The sequence below is a fragment of the Xylaria bambusicola genome (genome assembly GCF_022495145.1).
Source record: "Xylaria bambusicola strain CBS 139988 unplaced genomic scaffold F5B22scaffold_49, whole genome shotgun sequence".
Classification (NCBI taxonomy): Eukaryota; Fungi; Ascomycota; class Sordariomycetes; order Xylariales; family Xylariaceae; genus Xylaria; species Xylaria bambusicola.
Window position 1 is genome coordinate 211,705 of NW_025953602.1, and position 22,418 is coordinate 234,122.

Consider the following 22,418-nt stretch of genomic DNA (forward strand, 5'->3'; position numbering starts at 1 on the left):
GGTACCTACATGCTGTGTACATATGTAGGCAGCTACCTATGTTGAATTATCAACGTTCTAAGCCAATCAGAAGCGGAAACTACAGTGGCAAGGTTCGCTTATGATTGGCTTATACGCGTCCCCAGAACCACAGATACTTCCACCGTTTAGCTTAGCTAGCCGGCTTGTTGCTACCTGGATGATGAGAGAGTCCATTGATCTTAAATTTTCTGTACTTGCTGTTGAGACGTGATGAACTCGCCAAATATCCGTCCCCGATAATCCATCGCCCATTCTATACCACGACCTCACGAAGGCAGCGAGTTGCAGCGTGTAGTCTTCAGATGACTTGAACGCTTTTTCCAACGGCGCCCACGTCCATTTACGAACAGGACCAGCCATCAACCTGTCGATATTGCCATACACCATCTTGCGCTACTGTTCAGACTCCCTTGAAGCCCCTTCCATAACATCTGCTAGAATTCGCGATGGCGGACCACCACAGAGATGTGTCGCAGTACAAGTACTCGGCTATGTCCAACCTGGTTCTCCAGGCGGACCGCCGTTTCATCACGCGACGTACCGACGAAGCTACCGGCGATCCCGAATCCCTAGCCGGTAGGCTCAATGTGAACGACATGGGCTCTCGCATTACGCGCGACAACGCACCTAAAGCGAAGAAAAGGACAGGTGCGCTCGCTGTAGAGAGAGGCGACGCGCGAGAGGGGCAGGATATCTTGGCCCGCGAGCAACGGAAACACAGAAATGATGCTGCTCATCTAAAAGGCACTGGTATTCTTGGGCAGGCAGATCTACTGGTCGAGGGACTTCGATATCAGCCACGCACTCCCGCTACACGCGCGACCTACGATCTGATACTGCACCTCGTTGCCAGTAACATCGGAGATGTCTCCCATGAGGTTGTCCTTAGCGCTGCCGATGCTGTACTCGAGTACCTCAAAGACGAAGATATGAAAGATATAGAGAAGAAAAAGGAGATTGACGACTTAATAGGGTCGAGTTTGAACCCGAAGCAGTTCAATGAACTGGTGAATCTTGGAAAGAAGATCACGGATTATGATACCCAAAACGATGACGAGGAGGTAGATACTCGCGCTGACAGGGATGAACCAGATGGCGAATTAGATGATCGCCAAGGTGTCGCTGTTGTCTTTGATGAAGAAGATGAAGATGAAGACGCAGCCATGGCGACCGAAGTTCGGGATGAGTCCTCGGACGATGATGCTGCTCTGGACGACGATGACGAAAACATCTCTGGCATGGAAGAGAGCGCAGTGAACGGTGATAGAAAAGAGGCCCGCAGGGAGGAAGAAGGCGTCGTAGCTGATAGTGACGCTATGGTTATTGATCCGGACACCACCAAAAGCAAGAAATCCGCGTTACATGAGAAGAACTATATCCCCGCTCGCGACATCGATGCATATTGGTTGCAAAGAGAGATAGGCAGCCTTTATGCGGATGCTCATATTCAGCACGACAAAACAGCTGATGCCCTACGTATACTCGCTGGCGAGCCTGATGAACCCGGAGGTGAAGAGAAACCTTTAAGAGAGATTGAGAATGACTTAATGGAGTTGTTTGATTATGAGCACCATGAGATTGTGCAAAAACTCATCGAAAACCGTGAAAAAATTGTATGGCTCACGCGACTTGCCAGAGCGGAGGATGACGAAAACCGTGGAGTCATTGAACGAGAGATGGCTTCTGAGGGTCTTCGATGGATACTCGATGAACTACGGGGAAAGAAGACCAGCGATGCTAAAAAGAAGATGGAAATCAAGATGGACATTGATATGCACGACTCTCTCGACACTGCGCCTAAAGCTGAGCGGGCAGAGGGGCAGCTTGTAGGCGGCCTTCAGCCTCGCAAACTTATCAATCTGGAAAACCTGGTCTTCGACCAGGGAAATCACCTCATGACAAATCCAAAAGTCCGTTTGCCAGAAGGCTCAACTAAGAGAACATTCAAAGGCTACGAAGAGATTCACGTCCCGGCACCGAAGAAGCGCAACCAACCAGATGATGTCAGCATCCCTATCACAGATATGCCTGAGTGGGCACGTGGACCTTTCAGTTCGGCGCAAGCTCTTAACAAAATACAGTCAAAGTGTTATCCATCAGCGTTTGAGGATGATGGTAACATGCTAATTTGTGCACCAACTGGCAGTGGCAAGACTAATGTTGCCATGCTAACGATTCTACGTGAACTCGGAAAACATAGAAACCCACAAACGGGAGACATCGACCTCGACTCATTCAAGATTGTTTATATCGCGCCCTTGAAAGCCTTGGTTCAAGAGCAGGTTGGTAATTTCGGTGCACGGCTCAAACCCTTTGGTATCACGGTATCCGAATTGACGGGTGATCGTCAACTCACTAAACAACAGGTTACTGAGACTCAAGTTATCGTCACTACTCCCGAAAAGTGGGATGTGATCACGAGAAAGGCGACAGATTTGACTTATACCAACCTTGTGCGCCTAATTATCATTGATGAAATTCATCTACTGCATGACGATCGTGGACCTGTCCTTGAGAGTATCGTCAGTCGATCGATTCGGAAAACTGAACAGACAGGCGACCCCGTGCGGCTGATTGGGCTGTCAGCAACTTTGCCAAACTACAGGGACGTCGCTAGTTTCCTTCGTGTAGACCCGAACAAGGGTCTTTTTCACTTTGATGGCTCTTTCCGTCCTTGTCCCTTGAAGCAAGAGTTTATTGGCGTCACTGATAAGAAGGCAATCAAGCAATTGAAGACGATGAATGATATTACATACAACAAGGTCATCGAACACGTTGGGACACATCACAACCAAATGCTTATTTTCGTCCATTCTCGTAAGGAGACTGCGAAGACAGCTCGTTATATCCGAGATAAGGCTTTAGAGCTGGAAACTATAAATCAGATTTTAAAGCATGACTCCGGATCTAGGGAAGCACTGAATGAGATTTCCAATGATATTGCTGATGCAGATCTGAAAGATCTCTTACCCTATGGATTTGGTATTCACCACGCAGGTATGAATCGAGCTGATCGTGATGAGGTTGAGGGACTCTTTGCCGGAGGTCTCATCCAGGTGCTTGTGTGCACTGCGACACTTGCCTGGGGTGTGAATCTTCCAGCACACACAGTTATCATTAAAGGAACCCAGGTCTACTCTCCCGAGAAGGGTAGTTGGGTGGAATTGAGCCCTCAAGATGTTCTTCAGATGTTAGGCCGTGCAGGACGTCCTCAGTATGATACATACGGCGAGGGTATCATCATTACATCTCAAAACGAGATGCAGTATTACCTTTCCTTACTTAATCAGCAATTGCCTATTGAAAGTCAGTTTGCTAGTAAGCTGGTTGATAATTTGAACGCAGAAATAGTGCTAGGAAACGTCCGTAGTCGCGACGAGGGAGTTGAATGGCTTGGCTACACATATCTTTTCGTCAGGATGCTTCGTTCTCCAGGACTGTATAGTGTTGGTGCTGATTACGAGGATGATGAGGCTCTTGAGCAAAAACGAGTTGATCTCATACACTCTGCTGCGGCTGTATTGAAGAAGTCAAATCTGATTACTTATGACGAAAAGACGGGCAAATTGAAAGCGACTGAGCTGGGCAGAATTGCTTCTCACTATTACATCACTTACGGATCGATGGATACCTACAACAAGCTGATTCAGCCTTCGATTACCACCATCGAACTCTTTCGGGTGTTTGCACTCAGTGCTGAGTTCAAGTACATTCCTGTGCGCCAGGACGAAAAGCTGGAGCTTGCAAAGCTGCTTGGCAGAGTGCCAATTCCTGTGAAGGAGAGCATCGAAGAACCACACGCCAAGATCAATGTTCTTTTACAGGCTTACATCTCTCGCCTTAAGCTTGATGGTCTGGCTCTGATGGCTGATATGGTCTATGTCACACAGTCGGCTGGCCGAATTCTGCGCGCGATATTCGAAATTACGCTTCAGAAAGGATGGTCCAGCGTCTGCAGGATAGCCTTAGATCTGTGCAAGATGGCAGAAAAGCGAATGTGGCCGACGATGACCCCTCTTCGGCAGTTTGGCCCTCGTTGCTCGCGAGAGATCATCTCAAAAGCAGAGCGAATTGATGTCTCTTGGAGTAACTACTTTGATATTGACCCCCCCCGTATGGGCGAATTACTTGGCATACCTAAGGCTGGCCGCGTAGTGTGCGATCTAGTATCTAAATTCCCACGTCTTGAAGTACAAGCGCAGGCACAGCCAATAACTCGGTCTGTACTCCGAATCGAGCTATCAATCACCCCGAACTTCATCTGGGACGATGAATTCCATGGGACAGCAGAGAGCTTTTGGATTATGGTTGAAGACTGTGATGGTGAAGACATCCTGTTCCAGGACCAGTTCCTTCTCCGCAAAGATTATGCCATATCAGAGTCAAATGAACATCTAGTTGACTTCACCGTCCCTATTACGGACCCAATGCCCCCGAACTATTTCATTTCCGTAGTATCCGATAGATGGATGCACTCTGAGACTAGATTACCGATATCGTTTCAGAAACTCATCCTACCGGAGAAGTTTCCGCCTCATACACAGCTTTTGGACCTGCAGCCTCTTCCCGTTGCAGCCCTGAAGTCGAAGGATTACTCGAGCTTGTACGATGGATGGAATTATTTCAACAAGATTCAGACTCAGACTTTCACTTCGTTGTATGGAGCAGACGATAATGTCCTCATCGGTGCTCCTACTGGAAGTGGTAAGACTGTTTGCGCGGAATTTGCCATTCTCAGATTATGGTCCAAGCCAGAAATTGGTCGAGCTGTTTACATCGCCCCCTTCCAAGAGCTTGTTGATATTCGACACGAAGACTGGCAGAAGCGCCTTAGCCATTTACGTGGTGGCAAAGAAATCGTGAAGCTTACGGGTGAGACAGCAACAGATCTTAAGTTACTTGAGAGAGGTGATCTCATACTGGCTACACCTAGTCAGTGGGATGTCCTTTCGAGGCAATGGCAGCGACGTAAGAACATTCTGACCGTTGAACTCTTCATCGCTGATGAGCTTCATTTGTTGGGAGGCACACTGGGTTATGTGTACGAGATTATCGTATCTCGCATGCATTACATTCGAACTACAGCCGACTTAGCTATGAGAATTATTGGCTTGAGTGTTTCACTTGCCAATGCTCGAGACTTAGGCGAGTGGATTGATGCAAAGAAGAAAGATATCTATAATTTTAGTCCCCATGTTCGACCAGTTCCCTTGGAACTACGACTTCAGTCTTATACCATTCCCCATTTCCCGTCGCTTATGCTCGCAATGGCAAAGCCCACCTATCTTGCAATTACAGAACTGTCACCCGATCAGCCTGCCATAGTGTTCGTGCCGAACAGAAAGCAGACGAGATCAACTGCTCGAGACGTACTGACAGCTTGTTTGGCCGATGACGATGAAGATCGATTTCTTCATGTGGACGTTGACCAATTACGACCACTTCTAGAGCGTGTTCACGAAGAGGCTCTAGCTGAGGCCTTATCTCATGGCGTTGGGTACTACCACGAGGCTCTTAGCCAGAACGACAAACGTATCGTCATGCATCTTTACAATCAGGGTGCAATTCAACTTCTGATTGCTTCTCGTGATACGTGCTGGGAGCTTAACTGCGCGGCACACTTAGTGATCGTGATGGGTACACAGTATTTCGAAGGTCGTGAACATCGATATGTTGATTATCAACTGAGCGAAGTGCTGCAGATGCTTGGCAAAGCGCTTCGCCCTTCCCCCAACGGTCGAAGTCGCGCTGTCCTCATGACCTCAGCTGTCAAGAGGGAATACTTCAAAAAATTCCTCAACGAAGCCCTACCGGTGGAGTCGCATCTACATAACTACGTACATGATGCATTCGTCACTGAAGTCAGTACAAAAATGATCGAGTCAACTGAAGATGCCATTAACTGGACAACCTTCACGTATTTCTATCGTAGGCTCCTAGCAAATCCAAGCTATTATAGTCTTACCAGTCCCACTCATGATGGCCTGAGTAATTATCTATCAGATCTAGTTGAGACAACCATCAAGGAACTCACAGAATCCAAGATAATCGACTTTGACGAAGATGACGGCTCTGTGACTCCTCAGAATGCGGCAATGATTGCAGCATACTATAATCTTTCGTACATTACGATGCAAACCTTCCTCTTGTCACTCAGCGCGAAAACGAAGCTGAAGGGTATTCTCGAAATTGTCACGTCGGCAGCAGAATTCGAATCCATTCAGATCCGGCGTCATGAAGATAGTTTGCTTCGGCGTATATATGATAGAGTGCCGATCAAGATGTCGGAGCCAGCATATGACTCTCCACATTTTAAAGCATTCGTACTTCTGCAAGCTCATTTCTCTCGGATGCAACTCCCTATCGACTTGTCAAAGGACCAGGAGATGATAGTTTCCAAGGTACTCAGTCTTATTAGCGCGACCGTAGACGTCCTTTCGTCAGATGGGCATCTTAATGCCATGAATGCCATGGAAATGTCTCAGATGGTGGTCCAGGCAATGTGGGATCGCGATAGCCCTCTGAAACAGATCCCTCACTTCTCTCCAGATGTCGTCAAAGTAGCCAATGAGTTCGGGTAAGTGATCTGTCTTCGCTACGCTGTATACCCGTTTCACTAACAGGAATCCTTTCAGAATCAACGATATATTCGACTTCATGGAAGCAATGAACCCAGAAGAGAATGCTGATTATTCAACTTTTGTGAAACGACTAGAGTTGTCACAAACCCAATTGGCGCAAGCTGCAGCTTTCACTAACACAAAGTATCCCGACATCTCATTAGAGTTTGAAGTGTTGGACGAGAACAGCATCCATGCGGGAGAGCCGGCTTACTTGAATGTGCAGATTGAGCGAGAGGTTGAGGATGAAGAGGGCGAGGTAGACACAACAGTCCACGCTCCCTTCTATCCCACTAAAAAGATGGAGAATTGGTGGCTCGTTGTCGGTGAAGAGAGCACAAAAACACTTCTTGCTATCAAGAGGGTTACCATAGGGCGCCAGCTGAAGGTGCGCCTCGAGTACACGGTGCCAACACCTGGCCACCATGATCTCAAGCTCTTCCTAATGAGCGATAGCTACATTGGCGTGGATCAGGAACCAACATTCTCTATCGAGGTAGCAGAGGGCATGGATGTTGACGAGGATGAGGATGAGGAGGACGATGAGTAGTATAGTATTGGGTGTCTAACAACGTGTGGCTTGCCCAACTTATCTTGTAACTGAACTTACTTTGTATTTGACCCAACATAGAGGACAAGAAGGGATGAGGTCTCCGGAACAACAGGATTTTGGCAAATGCCCCTGCAGGCTGGCGTTGGATATGGTCAGCCCCTATCCTTGCTTAGGACAGGGAAACAAAAACAAAACCGAAATAGATGAGAACAAACCATTGTGCCGGCCATTTGCGGGCTTAGACCCCCTGAGCAGTAGGCAGAGTCTGCCCCCTACACAACGGTTATGACTGTTCACGCTGGAGTTGGGCCCACTAAGTGAAAGATTCGGACACAGATCGGTCATTGGAGCAAGTCGATCTGGCTATGCAGTAGTTTTAGTCAGTTGGAATGGACTGGGAGGGGGTATGGGTACGATGGGGTTACTTTAATGAGAACGGATGCCGGTGACTTGAAAACAAAAGAGTTGCAAGGACAGACAAGTACACATCTGGTTGGTAGAGTGTAACCTAGCTTGCCCTCTGGCTCTTGTGAGACCCCCCCCAACAGGTGTGCAACTCCTTGTTACCTAACAACGCAAGCACAGCTCTAGACGAAGGCGAAACTCCAAATGCCGACGTGGAGAGTGAGTGAGCATCTAGGTAGCCTCTATAGAACTCGGGCTCCTGTTGTTCACATTTGCTTCTACCGTCCAAGTCCAAGTCCATTTCAACGCAGCAGCAGTGGCATCACCGTTGGCATCACCTCAACATCCCTCGCAAGCCATCGAAGCAAGGCGTACGCCTGACGGTTACTACTACTTAGTAGGTAGTGCCAACTTGGCTGACTCACCCTGGCTCGATCTCAGCTCCCTCTGCCTCTTTGCTCTCTGCTCTCTGCCACTGTCTCTCCCATGTACCTGGGCCTACCTGTCTGCCGGTCTACCTACGTGTACTCCAAAGGCCCAAGGGCGCCACCCCCCTTCCCCAGAGCAAATGCAACGGCGTCATATCGACGGTGGTCACGTGCAACGCAACTAGTCCGAAGCTATCTCAGTAAAGCATTAAGGTCGAGAAAGTAGGCGAAGTAGATAGATTGAGGTATCGGTAGGTGTTCCGTCTGTCACACCTTGTCCACCTGTTTGCTGCGCGACAAGGCGTTCCTTTGACTTAAACCAAGAACCGACTTTGTTTGTATGGCTGTGAAGTTCGATTGAGCACACTACCTACCTACCAACCTGCCTGCCTGTCTACCTCCTACCTTGGGCGGACGCTGGGCGCTGAGCACGAGCACGAGCACGAGCGCGCGCCATCTTCTACATCTTCCACTGGCCCCATTCATTGTCTGCCTTTCCTCTCCTGCCATCCATTTCCATCTCGCCATCCGGCCTGCCTACCTCCAGTCTCCAGTTTCCAGTTCCCAGTCTCCTGCTGCTGTTACTGCTGTTACTGCCATCATTGTTGTTGTTGTTGCTGCTGTTGTTGTCTGTTATCTATTGTCTCTCGATACGGCCGACCCTTTCTCGTGTAATATTTTGGTTCGTTCTCTCCTCCTACCGAGCCGCCATCTGCCCGTCACTTAGAGAACAGCACATTCTTCGGGGTGCAGCCGGCTGCCAGCTACTGCCTGTAGCGCGTGGCTCAATTGCGGCGTCATCGAGCTCTTGACTCTCTCTTATTTTTTTCTCCTTTGCCAAGCTCTGCTTGTTATTTGGCGCCATTCGCCGGCTCCACTAGAAAAGTTGATCTGACCTGACGCGTTTTCTCGCATCCGGCCTTGACTGGGTTACTTGCTCTGGCCATTAATCCTCCGCACTGTCTTTTCCTAACCTGGTCTACCTGCCTGCTATCCTTACCTATCTACTCCCACCTACCTAACAATCCCTCTCTTTCCCATCGCCACCACCACACGAAGTCAACAAAGTCAACGCCAGTCAACACCGCGGCCCAAACCATCGACGTCAGCACCTCCCTTCCCATCCCTGTATGCCAACATCCATATCAGCATCCATAACAGCACCGTTGAAAGGCAATAGCAGAAACAATAGCGGCTTGACCTCACCTGACCTGACCTAGACGCAAACACGCGCACTTGCACCCATATTCCACACCCATACCTGCCATCGCAAATCAAGTCGCAAACTGATCATCCAACTACGCGGCCCTGTTGTCAATCCCCGTGGCCGCTCTTACCGCCCCTGCGACATTGTCAGCATAGTGCACCTAGTCATTATGTCTGACGACACATCCGCGCAGCCTGCTGTGGTACAACCCACAGTAACTCCATCGAGTGCTGGTGCCGGTACTGCTCCTGCTGCCGATAGTTCGGCTCCCGACTCCGTCGCGCCCGTTGCTGTCACGAAAAATCCTGAGACTGATGAATCTGGGGTTGACGCTTCGGATAACACCGAGAATCAAAAGACCACGTCAGAAGAAGGTAAGATGCCATGATACAATTCCATACCTCTCACACTTGCATATACGTTCCCATTGAGTTTTAGTTTTACGCGTCAACTTTAATCGTATTGGCGCGGAGACTACCTTTCGGCACACCCATCAATGTCTCTTGATCGGAAAATTTCGTGCCAATTTCCCTTATGGTATTTATGCTCAATTCATCAGAAAAGCTAACTGTGGTGTCCCAGCCTCCAAGCCCGAACCCTCTGTCGCGGCCTCCGCCCCCGAGAACATGGCCGATGTTCATATTCAAAAGGAAGACGACAAACCAACCACGGAAGGCGCTGAACCAGCTGCCGATGCTGGCGATAATGATATCAATGATTCTGCTCCAGCTACTACCAAGTCGCAACCACGCCGCAAGTCCACTAGTGTGACGGATAAGGGGAAGAAGCTCAATAGGAAAGCCTCGAAGGCTAAGGTTCTACATCTCGATGCAAAGCCCGGCGACCACTACTTTGCCAAGCTAAAAGGCTTCCCCCCATGGCCTGTTGTCATTTGCGAGGAAGACATGCTTCCGCACAATATGTTGAACTCAAGACCCGTTACAGCTTCTCGCCCAGATGGAACATATCGAGAAGATTTCGCCGATGGTGGTAAACGCGTGGCAGACCGCACGTTTCCAGTTATGTACCTTCACACCAATGAGTTGTATGGATACCCTGTAGTTTTTGTATTTTGCAAACGTGCTAACTACTCTACATAGTTCTTGGACTCCCAATACGGATCTAAGCGAGCTCGATGCCACCACGGTGGCTGATGTAATAACGACCAAGATGCGCAAGGATTTGCAAGCTGCTCATCTGCTTGCCGCGGAGAGCCATGACTTGGACTACTACAAGAATGTGCTCCGTGAGTTTGAGGAACAGCGCCTCGCAAAAGCTGAGGCCAAGAAATCCAAAGTCAAGACCCCAAAGAAGTCCAGCAAGGCGGTCGACGATGATGGCGACGTTGATATGGACGATGTCGAAAACGAGGCTGAGGAGTCTACTGAGAAGAAGCCTAAGTCGAAGAAACGCAAAGCTGAAGACGAGAGCAATGTAGGTATCCATGTAGTCTTGTATTTCAACCGCTGACATGATAGGCTGCTCAGACTCCCCAACGGTCCGATTCGGTGAAGAAACCGAAGATAAAACTTACCGGTACTTCAACTCCTAAAACTGCCAATGGCATCCAGTCGCCCGCAACCAAAGACTCTGCCAAGTCAGCTAAGGCAAAATCCAAGTCTAAGGGCAGCAAGGAGGCAGATAACAAGAAAGAGAAGGAGCCAGCGGCGCCCAAAGAGCCCGAGTTGACGCCTGAAGAAAGACGTGCTCGGAAGGAGGTAAGCCTAGCTCATTGGCCATGTTGCTGTCAGTTACTGACTTAGCTATAGAAAGAAATATTGTTTCTGCGACATCGTCTTCAGAGAGGGCTTCTACCTCGTGAAGGATCGCCTGTGCCGGATGAGATGAAGCAGGTATCTGACTTCTTAGCCAAACTTGAGACATTCCCCGATCTTGATGTTAGCATCATTCGAGCGACCAAGATCAACAAGGTGCTCAAAGCGATCCTGAAGCTCGAGTCAATTCCGAAGGAGGAAGAATTCCGATTCAAGCCTCGGTCTCAGACACTCTTAGACAAGTGGAATATACTCTTGGCGAGCGATGGTGGACCAGCCCCTACAGCAGGGTCATCTTCGGCGAACGCAAACGGTGTTAACGGAACTACTGGTGCAGCTGGCAAAGCCTCTAAAGACGCGGCCAACGGTGTTAAGGAGAGTAGTGGAGAAAGCAAGACCAATCTTGAGAAGACATCATCAAAGGCTAAGAGCACAGAGCCTGGGGATAAAACTTCTAGCGAAACCAAAGAAGAAGCTGCCGATACAGAGGTTCGTGTTCACCTAGCGACGGCTCGATAGCACCAGATGGTGGGTCAAACTAACAAGACTGATAGAAGACCACGGAAACAGAAGCTGAAACGGCAGCCATCACGGCCGATAAGAGTGCTTAAACACACAGGGTAGTTGGCCGATATGAATGCGCTAGAAGAAGGTAGAACATGAGGCGTTTTGGAGCATGCCGTATGGTGGTCGGTATGGCTGGAACATAGCACACGGGACGCAGTTCCGCCAACACGGTGCTAAAGGGGAGGAGGCATATATTGCTAAGATATACAGTATAGCTTAGCGTGTGTTTAATTTCATGTAAACTAAGCGGTTCGTCACAGGCTAGGAGGTCTTGGAGGGGGAACAGTGACTTGAGGAGCCGATGACTAGCAGAGCGCAAGCAGCGTGAGCATCGCGATACGTGTAAAGGACCCGGGCGAGTGAGGTGGAGCTACGGCTTTGGTGAAGTCGGATGGTGGCCCATTCACGCATGGCCCCTTTCTTGTTTCTTCTCTACATCAATAATCGAGAGCCCTTGCGAAGGCGTTTTCTTTGAACTGCCGAGGAGTTGGGGGGTTATCAGGCTAGGTCTCGTAAATATAAAAGTCGATTCGTTTTGATGTGTTGCGTAACATTTTGACCTCTGGCACGATGATTGATTGGGATTGATAGGACAACCCGCAATAGTAGGCAGCGGGTGGCTCCAGCTTGTGCACATTAATCACTATAGATCAAACCGCGATTTCCAATCCGCTCGGTGACTGCTTCATGATGGTATATGTATGTTTCCAGGCTAATTATCGCCACGCCTACAAGAGGAGACTGAGCGCAATGGCACTTGCAGGAGGTTTACGGAATGTACATGTATGTGCGCGCCACACTTGGTACATAATAGGTATACGCTACATATATATATGGTAGAGGTATTGTGATGGATTGACTGGATTGACTGGATTGTATTGGATTGGATTGAAGTTGTAGAAGTGAAGTCTCTGGGTCTGCCAAGGACCCCGAGTACCATGTAGGTAGGTAGGTACATATGTAGGTAACAGAGCAAGGCTGCCCTTCGTAATATGCATTTATCGATAATCTATGTACCTAGGTATCTATCTACAAGTAGGTACCTAAGTACTTAATTAGCTTCAAGGCTGGTAGAGACCCCACGGTGCGTCATCAGCAAATCAGTGCCTGATACTCGAAAAGCCTAGGTATACAGTAGTACTTCCATGCAGGACTTAACCTCACCTCAGCTGCCTACGCCTTCGAACGTGGTAGTAGTCGCTCGAACATCTACACTCGAGTTCTCTCTACTTTGTTGTCCTAGTACGTCGTCCTTCGCCTTTCTCTCCTGTTCGACTGGACACATTTCTCACTACAACTCGAACATAATAGGCAGGCTGAGCCACCTGTTACTCTTCTCTCCGACCTTCGCCTCACTTTGCCTCGCTCTTCTTGCTTCGCCGCGACCTCGAACCGCCACCACCTTGACCCTGGAATCAACCCTGGATTTCGTACTAGAGCGCGCACCGAAACGCGCACATCGCCATGCTACTCCGACTTCGAGGGCCAGATGGCATGATCCGTATCAATATAGACCAAAATGATAGCATCGGAGATTTAGGTCGTCAGGTACGCTCAGATTTTCCATGGCTGCCGCCATATAGCTGGGCGTCGTAAATTCTCTAACCAACCAACATCTCCATAGCTGGTGGCACAGTTGCCGTCGACGGTCGATGCGAATACCATCACCATGTCCCCTAACCCACAAGCGAAGGACTCGAGGAGGCTTAAAGACATAGCCAAAGTCAAGCTGGATCAGATCGGGTTGAAGTAAGCCTAGGTGCCCCTCACGGCTCCTCCTTTGATGTCTCTGCCTACAGGAGCTCCCCCCAACCACCACTTCGATCGCATGACTATTTCTCCCTTGAGACTCCCAACTGCTAACACTATAGTCTACAGCCACGGTGACCTTATCTTCATCAACTATGAGCATCTGGGTAAAGATGTCAACGGTCATACCAATGGAGCATCCACATCCTCTCAGGCTCTTGCCTCAACTAACCGACTGAATGGGAAACCTATTCTACCCTCAGAGAATATACCCATCGATCCGCCACCTGTAACGTCGCCTAGCAAAACCATTAAAAACCCCTGGGAAGTTGTGAGGCAATCAGCTCTTGACGACCGGCTCGACAGGAAAGACGGGAAGATCCCCCGCGGCCGAGACCGTATGTGCAAGCACGGTCCTAAAGGCATGTGTGACTACTGTATGCCGCTTGATCCTTTCAACGCCCAATATCTTGCAGAAAAAAAGATCAAATATCTATCCTTTCACTCGTATTTGCGCAAAATAAACTCGGCCACGAACAAGCCAGAGCTGGGTAGCTCATTCATACCTCCTTTGAAGGAACCCTACTTCAGGGTCAAGCGGGATTGTCCTTCGGGTCACCCTCAATGGCCTGAAGGCATCTGTACCAAATGCCAGCCCAGCGCCATTACCCTGCAGCCCCAACCTTTCCGGAATGTCGATCACGTGGAATTTGCTTCATTTGAGCTTGTCAACACTTTTATTGATGCTTGGCGGAAGACTGGTGCTCAGCGAGTGGGTTATCTTTTCGGGCGGTATGCCGAGTACACCGAGGTGCCTCTCGGCATTAAGGCGGTCGTAGAGGCCATTTATGAAGTACCCCAGGTAGACGAAGTCGATGGTGTCTCGTTAAATACCTGGGGAAATGAGTCAGAGGTTAACAAGGTTGCCGAGCTCTGCGGTCTTGAGCAGGTTGGTGTCATCTTTACTGATTTACTAGATGCAGGAGTTGGCGACGGCAGCGTAATTTGCAAGAGACACGCCGACTCCTATTACCTCTCCTCCCTTGAAATATGCTTTGCCGCTCGACTCCAGAGTCAACACCTCAAGCCGACTAAATGGAGTGACACGGGCAGATTTGGCTCCAACTTCGTCACATGCATAATTTCAGGCGATGAGACAGGGCAGATTGCCATTTCATCCTATCAAGTGTCGAATGAAGCGATGGAAATGGTCCGTGCAGATCTAATTGAGCCTTCCGCTGACCCAGGTGTCATGCTCGTTCGGGAAGAGGAGGAAGACGATGGATCATCAAGCCGTACCCGCTATATCCCGGAGGTTTTCTACCGCAAGATCAACGAGTATGGAGCAAATGTTCAGGAAAATGCCAAGCCGGCCTTCCCAGTAGAATATTTGGTTGTGACATTAACGCATGGATTTCCTGCCGAACCTAAACCCTTATTTAGTACACCCAATTTCCCCATCGAGAACCGCGAGATCATGGGTGAAAGTCAGCAGCCCAGTGATGTTGCCAAGACCCTGCGAGCGGGCGGAGACAACCAGCTAAGTTCCATATCAGATTTTCATCTGCTTAACTACATCCATGGGATGAGTGTCCTATCCAAGGTAAGCCAATGGTGCAGTTCAGCAGTGTACCAATGAATTATCAAGCTTGTGGCTGACTGCTTTCGCATGTCAGGAAGAGGAAGCCCACCTTTGTAGATCCGTGACAACCCATGACCTTACTGGGATCTATCAGCTCTTCTCAATGCCTGGCTGGCAAACGCTAGAAACTATTTTGCAAGCGACTGGTGAGAAAATTTCTAAGAAACGCTTTCGTTCATCAAGTGGCAACGAAGACAACGCGCCCGGCGCTCAAGCGAACGGCGGGGCCACGTCAAGTTCTTCAGCTACCTCTACAACACCGTCATCTTGTATTACTTCCACCTCCACCGCCGTCTCACAAAGGTCTGGGGAACCGCTTGCTAAGCGTTTTGCTGCCGTTAGGCTGAGTGAACGAAATGGGAATCGACCTATATACGACCGTACCCGGTTTGAAAACCTTTGATATCCAACAGTCAGGTGTTAAGGAGTGGACCTCAGAGGACGGGGAAATTCTCCGCTAGTCACAACTACTAAGAATGGTATGTTGGACATAATTCGTCATACAGAAGAACCAAACTCCGACCATAGGATTCCCTATTGCCTTACGAATATGGGAGTTCCGCGATGCGCATTACCACTTGGGTGGCAACCTCAGAAGACGCTTACTAGGATTTTTCCTCGTCAAAGAAACGGAGTGGCGGCTCAAACCGCTATCTATAGAGGTTAAAGCCATGTTCGTAGCTATTTGCGCCATACATTATAGGAATGAGCATGAATCCTTCTCCTGCTCTGCCATCTGTGTCTAATGGTACACCTGGCTAGCATTGTGCATTCAATATTTTGTGGTATTTGGAGCATTACGGTGGCATAGCTTGGGGACATACATTTTCCTCCATAGATACTTACCGGCTGTAGTGGATTTAAGGACGAACGCAGGTAGACAAGAAACTTATAGTATTGCATAAACTCTTCTCGTATCATTAATACCCAAGTGTTGCCTGGTAACTAAGTAGCTTCTCAAATCCTCGAAAATCAGAAGAACTTGCCAGCATAGGAGACGAGAAGAGAATGCCATGTGTCAGAGAAAGGTCAACTTCCATTATTAATGTAATATAATCCTCGTTTCGTTTCGTTTCATTCCATGTACACTAAAACCACTAGTAGACATATGCCCAGAGATATCAAATCATGCGCATGAGAGGTTGCTTTTCTCTTTGCCGTGAGCCGAAACTAGTTATATGGTATAGAAAAGATTGGGAGACTAACGTACTCCCTTTTTTGGAACATTTTGTAACTTTTCCTCGCCGTTTTCTCCTGTTGCCCCTTTAACCAAGGATCAGTGAAACACAACACTCCTTACTGAGTTAGAACTGAAATTCGTTAGAGAACTCTATCGGTAGCCTGTAACCGCGCGTGATCGGATTTCAAGATTTAGGATCGTATTAGCCGCGACTGTTCATTCGATGATGGATAAGAGAAAGACCATCAGCAGGCCAGGTTGATAGTATGGGTGGATATGGGTATGTGATGCGTATTTTACAATGGCTTCCCGCCAATAAAATCAGACCATGAGCGAACTTCCGATGGGATGCCCTCCTTTCGGGGCAACTTCTCATTCATGCACTGAGCAAAAAGCATAGCGGTCTGTGAGAGGGATTAGTGGTTATTCTGCGAGAGAAGGACTGAATGGAAACATACCTGAGGCTCCATAAACAACGGCACACCAAAGTCAACAGCGTTTCGGCGCATAACGTAATCAACATCCATCGTAGTCTTGCCACGAGCGAGAGCTAGGTTAAAGACTCCGCGGATGTCATACTTCTGGAAGACTTCACGAAGTGCACGCTTATCTTCCTTGGGGAACTCTATTATGTCCACTTGGACCTTGTCTTTGGTTGTCGACTCTAGATGCTGCTTAACGTCATCACTAGCAGCGTAAAATTTGTAACCAAGAGGTGAGAGATAATCAGCGACGGTGGTAAGCCATTTCTTCGAGACATCACCACCAAAAAGTATACCCTCACCAGGCTCGGGCATACGGAAGTTCATAGTAGATTGAAGTGATGTCCAGTACGCTTCGACAAGGTTGGTGCCGAAGCAAGCCATCTCTCCCGTGCTAGCCATTTCTACCCCGAGAAATGGATCGGCGCCGGCGAGACGAGTCCAAGAGAACTGAGGAACCTTGGTGGCTAGGTAATCTCGCTTGACGGCCATCAGATCCTTAGGCTCAGGCACATTCTTACCAACGAGAGCCTTTGTAGCAACATCAATGAAGTTTGTACCAAGGACTTTACTAACGAAAGGGAACGAACGAGAAGCGCGCAGGTTGCATTCAATGACCTTTAACATCGGTTCGCCTCCTTCCGGATTTTCGGCCTTGATTATTTGCATATTGAAGGGGCCAGTGATCTTCCAGGCCTTAGCAACCTTCTCAGCAATCTCCTTTAGACGACCCATAGTGTTGTCGTCGAGGTTAACAGGGGGCAGAATCAAGGTAGCGTCACCTGAGTGGACACCGGCTTGCTCAACATGTTCGCTGACGGCGTGGACAATAAGTTTGCCTTCGGACGCAACACCATCAACATCAATCTCTTGCGCACCCTCGATAAATTTGGTGATAACCACCGGATGGTCAGGAGAGACGTTGCTGGCGGCCTCAAGTTTGTCTTTGAGGTCCTCTTGGCTGCGGATAACCGTCATAGCAGCGCCTGAAAGTACGTAACTAGGGCGGACGAGAACGGGATAGCCAACATCTTGGGCAAATCTCTCAGCTTCGGCCACAGAAGTGAGTTCTTTCCAGGCAGGCTGATCCACTCCAATGCTGTCTAGAATTTCCGAGAATTTTTGTCGGTCTTCGGCCTTATCAATATCCTGGGGGTTTGTCCCTAGAACATTTGCTTTCCCAGTTTCTTGTAGACGAAGGGCAATGTTCTGTGGTAGCTGGCCACCAACGGAAACCACAACGCCTGAAGCGCTCTCGAGCTCATATATATCCATAACTCGTTCATAGCTCAACTCTTCAAAGTAAAGTTTGTCGGCCGTGTCGAAATCGGTACTGTAGGTCTCGGGGTTATACTTTAACGGAAGTCAGTAAAACCATCATGCAAATAATGAGACTGGCTGTCCCAGCCAACCCGTCATGATAAATTGAGGGAAAGAAAGAACCACTTTTTCGATGTTCTGTCAGGAGAAGGACAGTACCCAGTGTCTACCTCCGTGCAAAGTGCACTTAGTTGAGAGAAAAGAAGAAAACAGTCCAACTTACATTGATCATGACTGTCTTCTGGCCCATCTTCCTCAAGGCTTGTGTAGCGCTGACAGCGCACCAATCAAACTCGACAGAGCTACCGATTCGATACACGCCGCTGCCGAGTATAACAGTACCCTTATCCTCGAAAGTCACATCATGTGAACTACCATTGTAGGTTGTGTAAAGGTAGTTGGTATGAGCAGGAAACTCAGCTGCGAGAGTGTCGATCTTCTTTACCCAGGGCCGGATGCCCATGCTTAATCGAAGCGCGCGAACCGAGTCCTCATCACTCTTAACTGCATTAGCAATTTGTTTGTCCGAGAAACCCATTTTTTTGGCTTTGAGAACAAGTTCCTTCTTAAGTCCCTCAAGACTGCCAACGGCTTCCATTTCCTTGGTGCAATCAACCAGATTTTGGAGCTTGTGCAAAAACCACTTGTCAATCTTGCTAAGTTCATGGATTCTATCGACTGTGTAGCCCTTATGTAGCATGGCTTGGCCAACTGCCAGCCACCTTCGGTCAGTAGGATGGGAAAGCTCATAGTCAAGGTCGTCGAACTTGTCGCCTTGGAAGCCAACAAATTTGGGGTCAACCTGGCGAATGGCCTTCTGGAAAGACTCTTCAAAAGTACGGCCAATAGCCATGACTTCTCCGACTGACTTCATAGCACTACCGATATCACGCTTGACATGCTGAAATTTCGACAGATCCCAACGAGGAATCTTTGTTACGATATAATCGAGCGAAGGTTCGAAGTTGGCAGTTGTTGTTTTGGTGACCGCGTTCGGGAGCTCAGGTAAGCTGTGCCCAAGACCAATTTTTGCAGCCGTGTAGGCAAGGGGATAGCCGGTAGCCTTTGAAGCTAGAGCCGATGACCGGGATAGACGGGCATTCACTTCAATCACTCGATAATCCAGGCCATCTGGCTGGAGGGCGTACTGAACGTTACACTCGCCTACAACCCCAAGATGGCGCACGATCTTGATGGCGGCCGAACGGAGCATGTGATACTCCTCGTCGCTCAAAGTCTGACTGGGTGCAACGACGATCGAGTCGCCGGTATGGGTACCTAAGGGGTCGAAATTCTCCATGTTGCAGACAGTGATACAGTTGTTATTGGCATCACGGACGACTTCGTACTCCACCTCCTTCCAGCCTTTCAGGGACTTCTCGACTAGAATTTGTGGTGATAACGTCAAAGACCGAGCAGCCATGTTTCGTAGCTCTTCCTCGTTATTGGCAAAACCGGAGCCCAGACCACCGAGGGCATAAGCAGCACGGACGATTATGGGATAGCCCACCTTATTAGCAGCATCGAGAGCGTCTTCTACTGTCCCGACAGCGATTGACTTAGCAATAGGGATGTTGATCTCGTTCAAGGCTTTGGCGAAGAGATCACGGTCTTCGCTTAACTCTAGAGTATGCACACTTGTGCCAAGGACCTTGACACCGTATTTTTCAAACAGACCCATGCGCTGCATCTGCACACCCAGGTTGAGCGCGGTCTGCCCACCAAAGGAAAGGAAGATACCATCTGGCTTTTCCCTCTCAATAACGTATGATACATATTCCGGGGTCACTGGAAGGTAATAAATCTCGTCGGCGAGTGTGTGGTTGGTCTGAATGGTGGCAATGTTGGGGTTGATAAGGACTGAGGCGACACCAGCCTCTTTTAGGGCCTTCAGAGCTTGGGAGCCTATAATTATATGATCAATATAATCACGCTACAGATTTAGATCTGGGGGTCGTTCTATTGAACTAGAACACCGATGATGACGAGCGCGACGTACCCGAATAGTCAAACTCGCCAGCCTGCCCTATAGCCAAGCCGCCGCTGCCAATGACCAAGACCTTCTTCACATTGACGATGTCTTTCGGTCTGATAACACCGCTCTCCAGGTAAGCCTTCGGGTTTGGAGCCTGCTGGACGTCGGCGACGGAAGCATTGCACCGAGCGCGAGTAAGACAAAAGTTCCGCTTCTGTATTGAGCTACTCGTCTGCGTGGTGGACAGCAGCGGCGTAGGGGTGTGCAGAGACACGGCAGTGAGTGTCCTTCGAGACAATGTAGCAGGCAGTCGTCGACCATGACGGAGCAGAGCAGGGGCCCTGCCGGCCATCTTGGTAGAGAAGGCCATGGCAGCGGTCTTGGAGGGGTCTGTAGGAGGGGGGTGATGGGAAGCGTTTCACGGCGATGGGTTTGCCAGACGGCAATTGAGCGCCCCAGCTCCCAGATGGAGAATCGATTGAGCGCCTTGGGAGATGGAGGCGGCGGAGGCGGCAGAGACGATGGCGGAGGGAAGTGACAGCGCGGCAAGAATGTTGGGAGCCGGTCCTGGGGTAGTATACTTTATTAAATCCAAGCCTGAGGGTTGCTCTGACTCTCATGGCCCGTCGCACAACCTCATGCTACCCAGTGTCCCAGTCACAGGACCGCCTTGATAAACCAGATAAGAGACAAAAAATTCCCAATTCGCACTACAGAGACTGTGCAAGCTGCGATCACCGGAGCCTGTGGGGCTGGAGGGGTGTGCTGTAGCCAACCGCATCTCGCCTATTTCGGGGCTTTCAATCGGGACTGGAAAGAAAAGGAAAAGGGAGGGATTAAAAAAAAAGATACCGTAGGGTTCGTTCTTCTTGCGCCAGATTCGATGTATAGCGGATTTATTTTGACAGACTAATCCTGCTGATCTACCTACTATGTAGCTATTAATCAAGCAATTCTCTTCAACGAATACTGAAAATATTCTGCTATATATCAGAGGGCCCTGTGTCTCGTGGAACTGAAAGGCTTACTTGCGTCTTTGAATGAAACCAACAACCATATAATTGCCCTTACAAAACAAACATGGATACATGTAAATAAACTGATCAAACTGAGCAACCTTTCGCCGCATCGGACTGCTGATAGACACATAGCTAAAGCTGTTCTAGTATAGCATACAGAGGTACCTAGTATCGCACCGTCTAGCTAGTCCCGCTAAGAGGTAGCTGCGGCACTACTAGTAAGTACCTAACTAATACTAGGTACTACCTATAGATAAGAAAGACAATTACAGTCCAGTACAAGTCTGTCGACTACTACCTACTGTAAGTACCTAGGTAGTGTATGTAGGAGATCATCAATGGTCACGACCTCTTGTCAAATTTGGAGATTGATGATATCTGTAAATCTACTATCTCCTTGAACGCGTGACGGCCACTATCTATGTACATAGGTAGGCAGGTACGTGTTTCGAATAGCTGATGACGAGTGCGGGGAGACTGACCCGAGAGCTTGGTAGATACAGGTATTGCTCACTTACTGTTTTTAGCCAGCTATTGCTGCAGTAATAATAAGTACCTACAGTCGCCTACCTACAAAGTACCACTAACAAATAGTCGGCTCGAATGCTGCTTCAGACGTTCCAGCCATGGCTTGACAACACTGGGGTATGTATGTAAATTGGCGACTAAATTGATGACACGCGCAGAGACTACAGGTGCACTGAACTTGGAACTGAATGCCTCAACTGGCGCTTCGATCACAGATTGCATGCACATGAGATCTTAAGTACAGCCAATTATAAGTACCTACTTAAGTACCTAGGCACCTATCAAAGCTTCGAACTTTCTTACTCTGATTGGCTAAGGCTCCCAGTCTAGCGTTCTTAGCAGTTGTAGCCGCGCCGCCGATCAGAGGACAGAGGACAGGGCAACGGCGCACCTCACATCTCGACAATTCCCAACAAACTTCAGGATCAGGATGAACGGTGACTCATCCGACCTAATGACTCAGCTCAGCCGGCGTTTGCTTCAAACGTGAGACCAGCAGGTGAGGGGCGAGGCATATTCACACATGCAAGCCTGCCACGCACAGAGTAGCTATGCTTGCTTTTGAAACAATACGCCTTGGTAGCGCAATTCTGGTTCTAACCACCTACTATTGCGCTCAGCAGCGTACTACTTTTGTCACATTTGACCTTGAGTAAAAGAATATTAAAGGTCAGGCACGAACGCACCAATTCTATTCGGCGCCTGCGCTTATAAAGAAATACAGAGAGAGAGGGAGAGAGAGAGAGAAAGGCCATAAGCAGACGGGACCAAACCACCCGCCGCGGCCAACTCTCTTGTTTATTCAATTTGACATTGTGCCTCATTAGTAGCATGTACGCTCAATCATTGCGATCCTCCCCATCGCCCTCAAAAGAAGACAGGGAAGCACCGCACCCAAGATTGTTCGATGGGATTTGTTCTCCATTCTGTTCAAGAGTCAATCAATG

At 48.9% G+C, this 22,418-nt stretch overlaps 4 protein-coding genes across 4 annotated transcripts; 3 read left to right on the top strand and 1 right to left on the bottom strand.

Annotated features, from left to right (window-relative positions):
* The first annotated feature begins 192 nt into the window (after window positions 1-192).
* On the top strand, window positions 193-7,383 carry F5B22DRAFT_404649 (Sec63 Brl domain-containing protein). Its single transcript, XM_047971508.1, has 2 exons — window positions 193-6,598; window positions 6,657-7,383. The coding sequence occupies exons 1-2, from the start codon at window positions 468-470 to the stop codon at window positions 7,189-7,191; spliced, it is 6,666 nt and encodes a 2,221-aa protein (XP_047827375.1). The 5' UTR covers window positions 193-467; the 3' UTR covers window positions 7,192-7,383.
* A 1,732-nt stretch (window positions 7,384-9,115) lies between these two features.
* F5B22DRAFT_404603 (uncharacterized protein) lies at window positions 9,116-11,800 on the top strand. Its single transcript, XM_047971507.1, has 6 exons — window positions 9,116-9,608; window positions 9,794-10,279; window positions 10,335-10,668; window positions 10,722-10,952; window positions 11,004-11,498; window positions 11,564-11,800. Exons 2-6 carry the CDS (start codon window positions 9,861-9,863, stop codon window positions 11,618-11,620), a joined length of 1,536 nt encoding a protein of 511 aa, XP_047827376.1. The 5' UTR covers window positions 9,116-9,608; window positions 9,794-9,860; the 3' UTR covers window positions 11,621-11,800.
* Window positions 11,801-13,040: 1,240 nt separating this feature from the next.
* On the top strand, window positions 13,041-15,370 carry F5B22DRAFT_638777 (nuclear protein localization protein 4; the record flags this gene model as incomplete). Its single annotated transcript, XM_047977631.1, has 4 exons — window positions 13,041-13,124; window positions 13,201-13,325; window positions 13,455-14,928; window positions 15,002-15,370. 4 exons carry the CDS (start codon window positions 13,041-13,043, stop codon window positions 15,368-15,370), a joined length of 2,052 nt encoding a protein of 683 aa, XP_047827377.1.
* An 825-nt stretch (window positions 15,371-16,195) lies between these two features.
* On the bottom strand, window positions 16,196-20,417 carry F5B22DRAFT_404806 (carbamoyl-phosphate synthase). Its single transcript, XM_047971509.1, has 4 exons — window positions 19,949-20,417; window positions 18,173-19,854; window positions 16,606-17,982; window positions 16,196-16,551 (listed from the first exon to the last, which is right to left on the bottom strand). The coding sequence occupies exons 1-4, from the start codon at window positions 20,292-20,294 to the stop codon at window positions 16,444-16,446; spliced, it is 3,513 nt and encodes a 1,170-aa protein (XP_047827378.1). The 5' UTR covers window positions 20,295-20,417; the 3' UTR covers window positions 16,196-16,443.
* Between the last annotated feature and the right edge of the window lie 2,001 nt (window positions 20,418-22,418).

What these genes read in the sequence shown, in the direction of transcription:
- F5B22DRAFT_404649 (XM_047971508.1), top strand. Translation starts at nt 468, where the DNA reads ATGGCGGACCACCACAGAGATGTGTCGCAGTACAAGTACTCGGCTATG. An exon ending in AAAGTAGCCAATGAGTTCGG is followed by an intron (nt 6,599 to 6,656) that starts GTAAGTGATCTG and finishes GAATCCTTTCAG; the next exon opens with AATCAACGATATATTCGACT.
- F5B22DRAFT_404603 (XM_047971507.1), top strand. Translation starts at nt 9,861, where the DNA reads ATGGCCGATGTTCATATTCAAAAGGAAGACGACAAACCAACCACGGAA. An exon ending in AAGCTGAAGACGAGAGCAAT is followed by an intron (nt 10,669 to 10,721) that starts GTAGGTATCCAT and finishes TAGGCTGCTCAG; the next exon opens with ACTCCCCAACGGTCCGATTC. An exon ending in AAAGACGTGCTCGGAAGGAG is followed by an intron (nt 10,953 to 11,003) that starts GTAAGCCTAGCT and finishes ACTTAGCTATAG; the next exon opens with AAAGAAATATTGTTTCTGCG.
- F5B22DRAFT_404806 (XM_047971509.1), bottom strand. Translation starts at nt 20,294, where the DNA reads ATGGCCTTCTCTACCAAGATGGCCGGCAGGGCCCCTGCTCTGCTCCGT. An exon ending in TGGCGAGTTTGACTATTCGG is followed by an intron (nt 19,855 to 19,948) that starts GTACGTCGCGCT and finishes ATATAATTATAG; the next exon opens with GCTCCCAAGCTCTGAAGGCC. An exon ending in AGAAGACAGTCATGATCAAT is followed by an intron (nt 17,983 to 18,172) that starts GTAAGTTGGACT and finishes CTTCCGTTAAAG; the next exon opens with TATAACCCCGAGACCTACAG.